The sequence below is a fragment of the Cyprinodon tularosa genome, unplaced genomic scaffold, assembly GCF_016077235.1.
Source record: "Cyprinodon tularosa strain WSP-4 unplaced genomic scaffold, ASM1607723v1 ctg609, whole genome shotgun sequence".
Taxonomy (NCBI): Eukaryota; Metazoa; Chordata; class Actinopteri; order Cyprinodontiformes; family Cyprinodontidae; genus Cyprinodon; species Cyprinodon tularosa.
This window is the reverse complement of record NW_024039351.1, coordinates 345,707-361,579: the sequence shown is the minus strand read 5'-3', so window position 1 is coordinate 361,579 and position 15,873 is coordinate 345,707. Positions and strand designations below refer to the sequence as shown.

The following is a 15,873-nucleotide window of genomic DNA, read 5'->3' as shown; positions in this document are numbered from 1 at the left end:
AGATAACAGTAGTTAAATTAAAGAAACAAAAGGCAGGCGCAATGGCAGCCCGGGGAGCTGGAGATATAAATGATGAAAACACTGATTAATTAGCACCACTTCGAGAATTTTGGAGGAAGTCTTCACTGAATGAAACAGGGCCTGGTTTCCATGTGGGGTTGGGGACAGGACAAAGAGGAAATGGAAGCAAAATGCAAATCTGCTTTTACACGCTAGTATGAATTTATTTCAGACGATTTTCAGAAGTGAAATTTATTCAGTCACTGGAAAATGTTTGAAGTCTGAATTTCAGGAATAAAAAAACAGAAGTAATGAAAAAGATGATCATCATATGGAGAACTTAACGGATCCTACAGGTTTTTCACTAGTGGGAAGTAGAGGTGCATATTTGTTGTTAAAATACCCCGCACACACACACACACACACACCCACACGCACACACACACACACACACACACTCAGTGAGGTTATGCAACAACTAAAAAAGGTTCTGTTTGGGTTTGGACTTCACTTGATTTGACGACAGTGGGCCAGACTCCATGCCCACAGGGCTGGAATCCAGTCCCCGTTTTTGCCAAGAGAGACCCAGCGGACCACATCTAAACTGAGACTCCCTGACAATACACAGACCTCATCTTCTGTGGTCGCATCTTTCCATCAGAGTCGTGGGAGGGTTTCAAAAACACTCCATGCTGACTGCCTATCCTTAAGCTTAAGATGTCAAGATCTCATGTAGTGCAGTACAGTTATGTCCACAGTTATTAACTTCCTTGACAGGTTTAGGCTTTAAACTTTGACTTACACTGACATATTTCTACTGGCTGGAGGTAACATTAACATTAGAAATAACTAGAGGTGTAATGATTCATTTTAACAACGATTAGATTCATGTCATGCTTTGTGGTTCCTAAATCGATTTGACAATTTTGATTAATTTAGAACAATCCGAACTGATTCAGTGACTTGAAATCGATTCATTAAATCTTAAGCGAAAAAAGGAACCAGTGTGACACTGTGAAATAAATACCTGCATACTGAAAATCTCCTATTTACTGTTGTTTCTTTTAAGGGAACTTGGGTTTAAGTTAAATAAATATGGGCATAAACAAATATGTAGTAAAAAAAAGAAAGGCAAATACATTCACAGTTTTAGTTCAGCTAAAACTCCAGATTGAATCAATAGAGGTTTACCTTTGTTGTCTTATTTTCAATAATTAAACATCTCTTAAATTATGGTGCACAAAATATTTTAGGCAGCAAGTTTACACTGCTTATTTTTCCCTGTAACTCAAAAATATTACAACTTTAACAGAAAGTAATTTCAAAAAAGTTCAAAATAATATCCACTGGACTTAGTTTCCAAGTTTTAAGCTTTTTCAATTCAATTGGAATTGAAAAAGCTTCCTGGATGGAAAGCGAAACATCTTCAAACTTGGAAACTAAGTCCAGTGTTTAAAAAAAAAAAAAACTGTTTTTGAATGACTGAGAATTTTACCACTATATTTAACATAAAGGTAAAGTGCAACATCTCCCAATAAAAAAAAAATCATAATTTAGCAAATGCTTCCACTGCTGTTTTTCAACATAGAATATTACAAATAGAACATTAATCTGAAATGATAAATGCAATGGACATGGCTTCAGGTTCATTGAGCAGTGATTGAACCTGCTGTTACTCTCATTGTAATAAAGAAAGATCAATGCACTAATAACCAAATACTAGAAAATGACTACAGTCACAGCCAGACTTAATGGAGTCACATCTAACATCTTTATTATTAAAAAGGCTCTTTGAAACGCATCTAAAAAGAAAAAAAATCCACCTTGCTTCAATTTTTATTTCCTAGTAACCTTGAAAACTATTTTAGACTACCTCATGTAATTTTTATTAATGATTTACCGAGCACAGATGGATGTTGTTTGATTGCAGGAATAGAAATCGAACCATCGATTTAACTATAAGCTGTTAAACCCAAGAAATGAACAAACTAAAGATTAGGAAGATGGAAAGAGTCGAAGGTCATCAACAAAGAATGTTTTTTTTATATACTGGTGGAAACATGAAAAAGGTTTCTTGGCAATTGAGAGAAAAGAGTCATACGAATAAAGATTTATCCTTTATTTATTGAGAAACGTAACAAACATTGCCTGTATGCCGCGTTTTAATTTAGTTCTAAATAAAATGCAGTCAAAGATACTTTCCTTGACATCAGATTTATTTCATTAAAAAAAGTTATTGATCAAATGAAAGCATTTTTATATAAACCTATAGAAATAATTAGTTGGTATAAATAAAACAATTTTTTCACCCTATTTTGGTAGCATTGTTTGCTGCATCCTGATTAGTAGGACCTGGAGGCTAATGCTAACGGCTACTCTGAGAGGGACTGAGATGAAAGTAAACATCTACCGTTTTAAAATAAATACAGAATTAAAAATGTGGCAGCATTTTACTTGGTTTTATTTATAAACATGTGCAGCCCAATATTGTTTGAATGGGAATCAGATGCATGACAAGATGCACCATCACTAATTGTCCAGTAGGAAACCTGTACTGAAAAACATGAAAAATGATAAAGTACATCTCACATTGCTCCAGAGCCACTACATCTATGGAGTGAATTATATTCCATTATTGTTTCTACCAAATAACATTTTGAAAATAGATAGAAAAAAGTGCAATCCAGAAATGAAACTTGAATGTATTGAAAATAGCTTTGCTGTTTTCTCAGATTTTATCATTATTGGTCTGTCATATATTATTTTAATGTTTTTTTTTTACATATTTTACATGATCTCAAATTATTTTTTCAATTATCTGTTATTCAGATTATGTTTAGCAAATTGCATTATTTTCAAATTGCGTCTTAAAGAGCTCATTACTCACAAAGCGGGTTTTCTTCTTTAGTGAGGAGTGAAGATGCATTTCTATTGGCTTTCCTTCAACATTTTTATTGGGCTTTAAGTGAAGAGAATTTGCAAAGGAATTTGCATTTGAAATTTTTAAAACTCAATTTGAAAAAACAAATAGGAAAAAAAATATCATGTAAACCTTTATTAAAGTTTGTTTTCTGGATCAAATATCCTCTAAAATTTCAATTTACAAAAAGTTTTATTTGCTTTCAACAATTATCAGAATCGGAATCAAGTTAATGGCCAAGTAGGTTTGTGATTACAAGGAATTTGACTTGGTGTTGATGGTGCAGACAAAATAATAATGGAACAAAGTTCACTCCATAAAAATTAATGCCAAATTAATATTTCAGTCAATAAAAATTAGGCACACTCATTTTTGTTAAATCTTAATTCATGAACATTTTAAATGTTTCTCTTCAAAAATGCATTTTATTGTAACAGCTTATTTGTCATGTGACTGAATGAAACGAACTGTCAAATCATACTAAGAATCAGATGTAGTTTCCCTTTTTATTTACCTGGGGAGTGCGCCAGACTGATGATTTAGGACACAAATATTAATAGTTTTTTTTTTTCTGGGTGAGTTGCCCTTTAAGTTTCAGAGTGAAAGAGGGATATAAAACTCAGATGGTGAAAGAAATCGATAAAAACTGTTTACTTAAATAAAAATCTTGGAATCCCCACCAAAATTACGTTTGTTTTAGGATTGAGAGGGTTATAAAACAGTAGAAGTCATTTTTATTTTGTTAGCATAAGCGTGAAGACACCCAGAGCGTTTTCTGCTGCAGGTAAGTTATTCTAGACTAAAACCTGTAGAACAGCACTTTAAAAATCCTTTTCAGGAACATACAGGATAACAGATTCAAAAGATAATAAGCAGTGAAGTGCATTAAATCATAAAGTCGATTTTTTACATATCCACTTAAAATGTAGATGAAGTGTTTTGTTCTGCCTTTCCAAGAGTCCAGGAAACTTCAAAGATAAATTTCCAGTGGCAAAAAGCATGTATTTTCATCATTTGTTTTGCAGGTTTTATTGTTGCTATCCCCTTGTGTCCTGTTCAGTTCTCAGCGCAGTATTTTCCCACTGACAACTGACCAAATTTGGCAGATCTCTGACTCTGCTTCTGGGGCAGACTCTAGTAACTTTCTCTGCCTACACATCCTTAGCCTGAGGCTGTAGTTACCTCTCCCAAAGACCCTGAGCTCTTTATGGTCCCAATATAGATTCAGGCCTCTGCTCGAATTTCTTTCTTAGATTTGCTTAGAAAAATGTGAATACATATAAGCTTCATCAGAGCAGTTCTCATTTGGCTTGCTTTATATAGAATATTGGAGGAAGCCTTTTCTTTATTTGAACAATCTGACCATTCCAACATAAAATATCAGCTCCTGCTTTTGGTTAAAATCAACTCAATCAGAACAGACACTATAGCTGACCTTTTATTTTTTTGGGCTTTTCTCTTTCAGATCCAAACTGCAGAAAGCAGTGCCTGGCTTAAGGGCTGATGACGGCCAGCAGACAGACTCCTTTCTCTCTCCTCTGGCTTCCCGACAGCTCAGCTTGGCCCCACACAGCTTCCTTACGCTCTGTCAAAAGCAGCTAAAGCAAACTCAGGATTTACAACAGCGTCTCAGCAGGGAAGTCGGGTAAGAGCAGGAGAAATCGTTTAACACGAGAATGACACAGTCCATGTGATGGTATCACCTCTTTTTCAGTTATTTTGGTATTTTCATGCTGGGATTTTTAACTAAATGTTTCATTAAGAACAGCAGAAATGCTCTATTTCCAACAGGATAGTGCTGGTTTGTCAGATTACAGCTGCTAGCTAAAGAAAAGTGTGATCTCTAACCCTAGATACCACTTTCTAGGCCAAAGTTCCTCAGTTCCATTCCTAGAGGCCGGTTGTGTCTCTGCTTCAACACATCTGAGTCAAATAATCGGGTCATTAGAAGGACTCTGCAGAATCATGCTTAGTTCAAATTCAGGGGCTGTGTCCTCTAAACGGCAGATTCGTCGTCTGATTACATCATAGCGTGGCGCCGTGGCCTTTTCAGATTGGAAGACTCCTCATTATGCGGCCGACAAATTGAGCCTTTCTTTTTGCCTGTCTTGAAGGACGGGTCCGGTGTATCATACGTTGCCTATATAATACAAGTATGTAAATAGTTCTTTCTCTAATTAATAAAAAGAGTTATCTCAAAGGGTTAGTGAGTCAGATATCTGGGGGTTCATCTTTGGTTTATTGAAAGGTTTTTATCTGTCCCTGTGCAAATGGGTATGGCTGACATTTAAGGTCAGAATCCAATATCTCTGCTGTGCGGGGACTATAAATATGACAGTCTCAGCTCTGTTGCTGGTCTTACCCACATTTCGTCACACCTGCTCTACTGCAACCAGCTCTTACTGGTTCCACCTGTTTTTACCTCATATAAACTCTGTGCAGATCAGCTGCCAGTGCCAGATTGTCTCAAGCCACCCGCACAAGGATTCCAGCACTTCCAATTCTGATTGCCTGTCTGTTGCCTGACCCGATTCTGTCCTTGGACCTGCCTATCAGGCTGACCCAGTGTTGCCCTCCCGTTTAACTGACCCTGCCTGCTTGTGATACCAGATTCCCCCCTAACCCTTGTGAAATCTCTAAGCCTGCCCGTTATCAGATCTGGACCGGACCTGGACCTCCTCTCTTGGATAACCCTACCTGTACTGCCCCTGGATATCTGCCTCTCTGTGTATGGGCCGTGGTCCCCTCTGGATAACGCCCCTGGATAACCCTGAAGGAGTGCCTGCCTGTTGGCTGCACCCACAGTTAACCCCCAAAGCACGGACTTAGTTGGATCCCAGTACCGGACCAGTTCTCCAACATCTAGTCGGTTCCCCAGGCTCAGTAGCACTGCAATCAGTGATACAGCTTCTCTCACTCTTGCCCGTTACTTTCCGCTGATCATTAACCTGTTTTCTCTGCCACAAGAGGTTTCATGCTTAAGAGTTAGCAGCCCGCCCCCGAACCCCCGCTCTTGAGTGTTTTTTAATAAAGCTTGTTTCAAACGTCACTGACCTGTGCAGGTTTGAGTTCTGGGTCCAATCCCTGTTCGTTACAATAAATCTGATATTCACGACAACAGTACTGCTACTGAAACTCTTCTAAACTCTTATTACCACCCAGAACAGTAGGCAGAAGTTTGGCATTCATTCTTTGTCAGTGAAAGCCAAAGAACGCTGGACCTGTTTGAATCCAAAGCAAAAACTTTTCCGGCCTCCTTATTTCAACGGACCTCGAAGGACCCAGTCCAGGTAGAACGGGTCCTTGGAAGATGCAGCAGAAATCAAACACACCCCCTGACTCTGACTAAGGAGGTTATTTACCTTATTGATTAAGGTGTGGAAGCAGAGACACATCTACAAGGTGCAGGACACAGACCCTGAGGATCGGAACTGAGGACCTGTTCTAAGCCTTAGCATAGGTCAGTCTTCTCCGTAAAAGGAAGTGACAGCAGCATTTTAAAAAAGAAAATAAAAACGCATTTAAATAACAAATTACAGGTTAATGTTTTGTCAAATACAAATTAAATGTTGTCTAATGGATCATATGTGAAAAGTTTCCTAACGGGTTAAAATTTAGCTGCCATAATGAAGTTAAATTACCTATAAAAGTGACATTTCTTAGATGCCCCTCTAAAAAATTTCAACAATTCAAGTCATTTGATTGTAATTGAGTTTGGTAGAAGTTTGATTGCTTATAAATGTATTGCTCATAAAAATGGTCAAATGTAGCATTTGTGGGGGCTGCACAGACTGTGCTGAATGATTAAATGAAGCTCGCTCCCTCAGGGGGACTAAAGGCTGTTCCAGTCCGATGCAAAGCAGACGGCGCACGAAACAGGAGATCAGTATGGCTGATCTGGAACTGTGATCAGGATCAATATGATGGAAAAACATGGATCAGTTTTTAAATTCTAAAAATTATCTCTTCACCAATCTCTCACTTTTTCTGAAGCTCAGTCTGAAAAAGAAATAGAAAAGAGTTAAAACATAATATCTATAAAAATAAAAAATAAATTTTAAAATGTAAGACATAACTTTAATATAACATGAACTTTAAAAAAATAAATTTCAGAAAACCTACTTTAAACAAAAAGAGACTAAACATTATCTGAGAAAAAAACAGCAAAGTTCCTCTCAAAACCTTTTTGATTAAAACATTTTTCAAGGTTTCATTTCTGGTTTGCATTTTTTTTTATTTCAATTGATTTTTCCCCCCTTTTTCTATCTACAGAAAATGTATTTTGATCCAAAATTATTGGACTATAATTCTCTCCATGTACTGAATGACAAGAGGGATTGGCAAGAGGAATAAGCCAGTTTATTCTGACCTGTCAATTTTCTTCACAAATAACTAGCCTTGATCTCTGATTAAAGGAGCTTTATCAGCCAGAACTGTCTGTTTGATTTATCACATGCAAAATCAAAATTAAAAGGCCAACAACCAGAAGATATCGAGAACAGGATAAAGGTTTTCTTGTCTGTTGACAGGCGTTTGTGTGACACTTTCTATTATCTTGAGCCAATCACCCCGCCTGACATCAAGCAGAGAGGAATGCTTGCTATTCCCTTGTTTTGTCTGATACACTACGTCCATCTATTTTCACAAGTCCTTAGTGTCACTGAGCCCTGCACACGTATGCACTCCTTTGCAAGGAGGACCACCAGCACTTAAAGCGCTGGTCAGCTTCCTGCTTATCGTTCTGACCTTTCCGAATTACGCTGCACAAAAGATGAAACGTGGCGGCAGCCACTGGAACGGGTCATACCGAGGACTCCTATGGCCCTGGGGGGATAGAGTGGCGCTCTCCTAGTTTCACCCCTCGCTGGGTACCCTCTACCCCTCTGGCCTCTGAACAATGGGCCATTTTGGGGGGGAGGCTTTGCATGAGCCGACACAGCCATTTAACCCCTGGCCTGACCTCTTGTCAGACTGAAGTTTAGGGGAGGTGAGAGGGGTGCCACACGCCATCTCACTGATGGACTGGAGGCTAGGAAACCTTTTAAATTTATCGTGTACAGCTTGCATTGCCACGCCCAGGTAAACACTGGGTGTTTGTTTCTAATAAATAACTGTATCTTCACAGCTGATATAGCTGAGACGCAATTTTTCTGTAATCCACAAGCGAAACTGTGTGGATAGAAGTATTACCTTTTAACGTTCAACTAAAACCTATAATCACTACCTAATCTGTGGAATTTACATGAATAAACCTGCAAAGATGGCAATGACAGTTCTCTTGAGTTTATTGGATCTAGAATCGGGATTTGTTCATTGAATCATTCAGGTCACGCCGATTGTTTGTGCAGATTGAGATTGAGTGAAACAGTTCTGTGTGTCCTTCAGGTTTACCATAAAGTACTGTTGTGAAAGTGGTGCTTTTTAAGTAAATCACCAAATACCCAAGTTTAACCGACAAGCAGCAACCAACTTCTGACCTAAACTGAACCAGAGAAAGGTAAAAATAATAAAGTTTATTTAGTTCATTTAATTCTGTGATTTATTTGCTAGAACAGATATTTAAAGATATAAAGGTTCCCAGAATAAATGATCTTTTGCTTGAAGGCCAAAGCATTCTGTCTATAGTCATGTTATATGCCTATAAGGCTCTATACTCCAAGCATGCGCCCTGATAGTGTACTGATTGTCATATTTGAGCCTAAATAGAACCATAGCACCAGATGCAATGAGCTGACATAATCAGATGTGGCGCCATCTACTGGCAGTACCACTGAACTACCAGAATCCCACTTGCTGCCCTTGGATGCAGCTACTAAATGAGTCCTGACAGTGCTGTAATGCCTCACAGAAAACCTACAGCTCAGAATATAGGGCTTTAAGCCTACATGCTCCAGCCGGTGAACTATACCTCCTTAACGACCGACCCTTAACAATCATAGACAGGTTTCAGGTATAACAGGCTAACAATGGAACCAAACGACCCATTCATCGGTTACCATTGCATGTTTCCAGGCAATTCAAGGCTTTGTCTATATAAGACTCAAACTCACTGCAGATCCAGACATTTGAATTGAGAAAGCTTCCTGGAGAGGTGGAGAAACGTCTTCAAATCCTGGAAACCAAGTCCAGTGGATATTTTTGAACTTTTACGGAATAGGGCTTTAAAGCATTGCTAACACCAGTAGCACTATTAGCTAGGACATGTACTCATGTGTCTCTCAACTTCACAGCAATATTTATTAGAATGCCTCCTGAGCTTTAAATCCAGCTTTAGTGAACTCCAACAGTCAGACTGTTATCCTAGAGAAACTCCAGTTTTATCACTCTTGGATTCAAACCTCTTCTTTCTTGTTTTACACTTGATCTTGGACTTTTCTTTTCTTTCAAAACTACACTGGGAGTTCTTCACTCGCTGGCCTCCATTGCTTGTTCATCAATTGTACACCTGTGCAGCGACATAATCTGGATCACGTTGACATTATTTATAGTAAATATATGCAGAAAGGCTTTATTGAATAACAAACAGAGCAAAACAAAGCATTAAAGAATGCCAAAATTTGTCATAAAAGAGAGTATGAATTAAAAAAAATTTGAAAATAGCGTGACTATGTACCTTTAAGGGTGGATGTGATGATTCCTGAACAATCTTCTCCTTCCAAGAGCCACCGATATCAGGAGCCTCTGGACAGATAATCAGAGAGATAATCCTGCTGTGTGTGGTGTCTTCTGCTCGGCAAAACGTTGTGACCCCTCCAATTTGAGAAATCCAATATATTTGATTGCCCTGGAATTCCTTCCCATATTTTTTTGTTGTTCCTAAACATAGAATCTCTATAAAACAAGTTGAGCTTGTTAAGCTTAAAAGTGGTAAAAAACACAATTCATAATTATTTTGGAAGGAATGTAAGGATTTTTGTTTAGCCAAACGATAACAGGACAAATTCTTTAATATATATCAGTTTTCTGCTTTCTTATATCCATGCTGCGCGTGTTTATTGTGACCTTGGAGTGAACCAGCAGGTACAAGGGGAAGGGGTCATGGGGGTCACAGTCTTCCACCACCCCCCTGACCCTGTTCTCACTGATCCAAATGAGAATGAAGAGCTGAACCTTTGTGGAGGAGAAGCTATTGGCCTTAAGACTACCGGCCTCTCCAGACAGACTGAGTGTGTTTCTGCCCCCCCTCAGGGTGGAAGTCACGGGAGGGGAGCAGAGGAACAGAGGAAAGCATTGCTAATAGATTCATTAAGTTTCAATTGAGGAGGCATTGTAGTGGGTTTATCCCTTCAGTCACGCATTTTCAATAGTATGGAGAGAATTCTGTTCCATTATTGTACCAATGAAATAACACAATTTGTAAATGGAAATTAAAAACGAAAAAGCAATCCAGCACAAAAGAAATAATGCAACCGTTTTTGGCATTTACTTAATCATATTTAGTTATTTTAACACAATTGTTTTATGTTAGCAGGGTAGGACAGTGAAAAAATTGTGTTAAAGCAACTAAATATGATGAAATAAATGCCAAAAGCAGTTGCATAATTTTTTTCAGTGAGGGATGAAACTTTTTTTTATCATAACATTTTTTGAGAGTAACTTTGCTGTTCTCAGACTTTTTTTCAGCTTATTTTTCATATATTTATATTTTTTTATTCTTTTTTTACGGGTGTTATATATTTTCAAACTGTTTTGTATTTCTTTTTTTCCGATTGAGCCTAACAAATTGCATTTTACAAATCGCATTCTCTCAACTTCAAACCCAATACAAATGCTCGCTCTCGATGCTCACATTGCTCCTCACACTGGAGGAAAGCCAATTTATAAAGAATTAAATCTTTATACAGAATGAAATCAATCAATTTTTTTTAAACTTTGTAAGTAAAATTTGAAAAAGTAAAATATAAAAGATAAATTTGATATGAAAAAAATATTTCAAAAGACAAATTCTGAGAAAACAATAAGGTTACACTTTTTAAAACTTTATTTGGTTAACATGTTACTTCCAAGCTGTTTTTTTTTTGTTTGTTTCAAACTTTGTTTCAAAGTTCGATTTACAAATTGTATTTTTTGTTTGAACCAACAATGGATCAAAATTAACTCTATACAAAAGGGACTCATGCAAGTTGACAAGTCCTTTGACTTCCCTGAAATACAGTGATAAAAAAACATGTAATAAATTAGGTGAAGTTTGGCATGAAGAAAACTGTGAAGATGAACAGAGTGAAAAGTAAATGAATCACTCTGCTGAATTTCAGATCTGAAATGTAAAAAGTTTGTTCTGTGCCACCAATTAGCATTAACCTGCCTGGTGCAATGGAGGAAACATTGAGCAGGTGGGATTACAACCAATTACAAAATGTGAAATGCTTTTTGTAAATATGCAGTACTTTCATGTTTGGATTGAAACACTGTTATTACATATCCTGCTTAGTTATCGAGGTAGAAGTTAGGGCCGCACAATATTAGAAAATCAGTCTAAGTAGGTTGTATACATCCAATCCAATCCACTTTATTTATATAGCACGATTTCAATAAACACAAGGTTTCCAAAGTGCTGCACAAAAAAGATAAAATAACTAAAATAAATAAAAGTAAATAAAATAAAATAAAAGCACTGCCCGCACAGGATAAAAATATGCATGTGTATACATAAAATTAACATGTGTATACATAAAATCAATACATAGTTTGATTCATAATGTATGATTACCAAGAAAACCTTCAACAAAAAGTTAAGGCCAGATATGACGAAAAATTAGCTGCAGTCAGCAACGAGTGTCTGTATGATGGAAAAACAACCCAAGAGTGGCCAATCATCAAGTGAGCTGCGTTGTATGATTATCTAACAGAGAGTCCCGGAGTCTAATGAGAACCTTAAAAAGTCTAGAAGCATATTTTTTTTTCCAGGTGAGGTAATTTTCCTTAGTTGTTGTTTTTCATCTTTGGTAGCTGGTTTGTGGTGTAGGTTAGGTAGGTCAAGGCCAATAGCCTAGTCTCTGCTCTATGAACCTGGCTCCAGCCTCCAAAAGGTGGCATTTTTTGGTTAGTCGCAAATGAGGTTTACTGTGTGGATTACAGCGTTTTATTATTTTTGACAGACTGGTTTGGTTCAGAGGGTGTTACACATTAGTAAAGCTTCCATCCAGGTCGATCCAGAGGCAAGTGAAGTACTTTAAGCTTGCTCAAGGTCAGCTTAACCAGATGGAAACGGGATAGAGAGACCTGACTGGTGGCCATATGTGGGTGAACATAGTCATCAAGACGATAATTGACAAATAAATTCAGGAGAACAAAAGAAATGTGTCATAATTCCAGTCAAAATGGAAAAGGGTTGATTCTATTGCAATAATGGGAAACATTTTGTGTTTAATAAAATGTTTGTCCTTGTTTTTTGTTTACACAGGAATGCCTCATTGTCTCTGGATGCTGTGAAGAGCTGCTGCCATTACTTTACTCTGGCTTTGCAACTCGCTGAGGATCAGAGATTCGCCCATGAACATGATGTCACTGCTATGTCTGCGGAACACATGGATGAGGGCCAAACAACGTCTGAAAAAACACTGCACATGAGTAGAAGTTTAGGAAAGCTCACAGATTCCCTGAAAACCGAGTCAGCTTTCAGGAGACCTCCAGACAACCTGAGCAGGGAGAAGGATGGACATATTCACTATCACTCTGAGGACAAACCAAATGAAAACAGCAGACAAGAAACATTTGGAGGTGTTAAAACTGGTCAGAGGTCAATAACAAAGTCAAACTTCACCAAAGGTTTTACTCTCTTTCTGTCTTCAAAAGAAGAACAAACCTCCAACAGTTTGGACGAAGAATTGGACAAGTTGCACAGTAAAAAGTAATTCATTAAAAGTTTACGTCTGCTGCTGGGTTTTGTAAACAGTTCACCGAAAATCAGCTACTGTAATCTATGTAGAAAAGTGGACATTACATCGGTTCCATGAAATGGCCAAGCTATAATAGCCTCTAAATATTGATGTTTTTTACTGATAAAATCGAGTGTTTATTCTTAAAACGATTAAGAAAAATGACTTAGATTTCATTATTTTTTAGTATTACTGAAAACTGTATATAAATATCCATATGTTCAGACCTGTTAACAAAACTTACAGGCTGTTGCAGGGTGTTCATATTCTTTTACATTTCTGATAAACTTTTATGGTACAAAACAGCTGGAAAAAAGAAAACACTCCACATTTTATATAATTTGGTCCATGGCAGTTGAGCCTTTTTATTAGTTTCTTCTGGAGGCCATTTGTCATCATTGGAGCCTCCTCTGTTTGATTTACAATGAGAGATGTTGAAGATCTCCTTCATTTGAACACAGCGCCTTATCATTAACACTCTGCTATCTTAGCGAGGGCAGTAGATCTTTAATGTGATGGTTGGCTCTGAACACAGATAATCTCTCTAGAGTCCTAGACTCCATATGTCCGCTTGCAAAAAACAATCTGTTTTGAAAGATGGTCACAGCGATTTTACTTACTTTGTGTATTTTTGTGTGTTGTTAATTGTGCAGCACAGCAGCCATCGTGCTCCAGAGGATGTGGAGAAAGTACAAGCAGAAATGCAGACGTGCTAAGGCCTCGTTAATCGCAGACTCAGAGGGAGAAAATAAGCTTTCTGTTGCTAACAGAAGCACCTCTGCTGAAGAACATGCAGCTATTATCATACAGGTAAAACCTTCCTGTCAATCTCTTTTTTTCTGCGACCTGTTCAGCAGGTAAAATGTGGTTTCCTTAGTCAATTTCTAGACTTTAGGATCCCAATACCCCCGCCCACCTTATGAAAAGAAGCGGTGTAGTGCATAAAATGTCGTCCTCCTTGAAATTATACTACCATTTGCTCGGAGTGACAGACTAGTGGTTAAGGCATAGAGCTTGGAATCCTGAGGTTCTGAGTTCAAGCCCCACTCCCACAGACTGCCACTCTGGGTCCCTAAGCAAAGACCCTTAACCCCACACTGCTCCCTGGGTAACCCACGATGGCAGCCCTCTGCTCCCCAAGGGGATCTCTTAAATGCAGAGGTTAATTTCTCCAGTGTGAGATCATTAAAGTACTATTATTTGTCTCATTAGATCGACAAATGTTAGCAGAATAAGGATGGATTTCATACATCTAAATGTTGTGCATGATTTCCAAAGTGGAAGGAAAAAATGTTAACATAAAAAACCTCCAAAATGCACTTTAGTCTTGACACATTAGGAGAAATGAGTTTTAAAATGAAATACTTGCCCTCATTTTTGTAGTATTTGAAGTTGTCCCAGAAACAAATAATTGATACCCAACAATGATTTGATAAATCTCAGAAAGAAGAGAAAGTTAAACATTTATACAGAGACCTTTGTTTTCCTCTAATGAGGTGGGCGTTGCCTGTTCTGGCCAAGTTAGCATCCACTGCAAAAGAAATTTTGGTCTAATCCTCAGTAAGTTCAATTCAATTCAATTCAGTTTATTTATATAGCGCCAAATTCACAACACATGTCATCTCAAGGCACTTTACAGTTCAACCAGATCATACAGTCAAATTGATACAAAGTTTTCTATCTAAGGAAAACCAGTTGATTGCATCGACTCAAATACAATCCCTCACACTAAGCATGCTTGTAGCGACAGTGGAGAGGAAAAACTCCCTTTTAACAGGAAGAAACCTCCAGCAGAACCAGGCTCAGTGTGAGCGGCCATCTGCTGAGGCCGACTGGGGTTCTAGGAGACAGAAGCAGAGATAAGTCTTTAGATCTTTAGTTTTCTCCAGATCTGCTTATTATTCAACTTCATTTTAGCATTTATAAAGTATTTTTTAAGTCTTTTAGTTTCCATGGGCAACACAACGTTTTAGCTTTCTCCAAACATTTTCTATAGAGTTCAGGTCTGGTGACCTGGCCTCTGCTGGACCCTGAAATGCTTCTTACTGAGCCACTCCTTGTTTCTCAGGCCGTGTATGGGTTGTTGTTACGCTGGTGAGTCCAGCTATGATCCATCTTCACTGCTCTTATTGAGGGAAAGTTGTTTCTCAAAACTGCACTATCCACCGTCTGATCAATCTTCTCCTCCATACGGTGCATTTCTCCAACACAATGAGTGGAGTTTATACCAAGAAGTTTTACTTTGGCTTTTTGTTGCTCAGATCTGCACTGGCAGGAAAGAATATCCCCTATTCAGAAATCCAAATATTCCAATAAAACTCATAAAACTTTCCATATGTTAGAGCCCAAAGGAAAGAAAAAAGAAAAAAAATGAAATCATACACTCGCTAAATAAAAAAAAACAACAATTTATATTAATTTTAATTTTTGGTTTCAAATAGAAAAAAGAAGAATGCATGGATTCACAAGACCTTCTCTCATTCCTCCTCCAGATCATTGTAGACCTGGACAAGTGTTTGGTTTAAGCAGGAAGACCTTGCATTTATTTAAATCCATGACTGTAGTGTGTTAACAATGGTAACCTGTGACCCGTTGGTTCCACTGGTTATGGAAGCGGCATGTATCAATCAATATTTTATTTTTGTATATTGTATTTATTACTTTTTTCAGTTTTGTGTCATTTGAATTACTAGTGTGAATTTGATAATTTTCTTTTATGGTAGGGTATATAAACTTTCAAGCACAACTGTATACTCTACACAGTAGAATATCCTGCATAAAGCCTCCTTCCAAAGGAGAGTGAGGCTGTTGCTTTCTTATCTGTTTGCCTGTTCACCAGTAGCTTAACCCGACCTTATGCAGTTTAATGTCATTTGTGTCCTTAGACAGCTCTTTGATCTTGCCCACAGTGGAAAGAATGGAGTCTTAATGGCCAGTTGTGTTGACTGATGCCCTTTAAACATAATGAGTGCAGAACATGAGGACTTCTTGAAGTGAAGACAAACTGAGATTGATAATTCTTGTTGGATGTTACGTGACCAAACACTTATTTCATCCAATTGAATGGAAACAAAA

At 37.7% G+C, this 15,873-nt stretch overlaps 1 protein-coding gene across 1 annotated transcript in view; it reads left to right on the top strand.

Annotated features, from left to right (window-relative positions):
• lrriq1 (leucine-rich repeats and IQ motif containing 1) overlaps nucleotides 1-15,873 on the top strand; it is a 69,490-nt gene that overhangs the window by 23,770 nt on the left and 29,847 nt on the right. Inside the window, exons 13-15 of the mRNA XM_038307401.1 lie at nucleotides 4,386-4,565; nucleotides 12,324-12,770; nucleotides 13,452-13,608. Of these exons, the coding sequence (XP_038163329.1) occupies nucleotides 4,386-4,565; nucleotides 12,324-12,770; nucleotides 13,452-13,608 (784 nt within the window). The remainder of the gene's footprint in view (nucleotides 1-4,385; nucleotides 4,566-12,323; nucleotides 12,771-13,451; nucleotides 13,609-15,873) is intronic.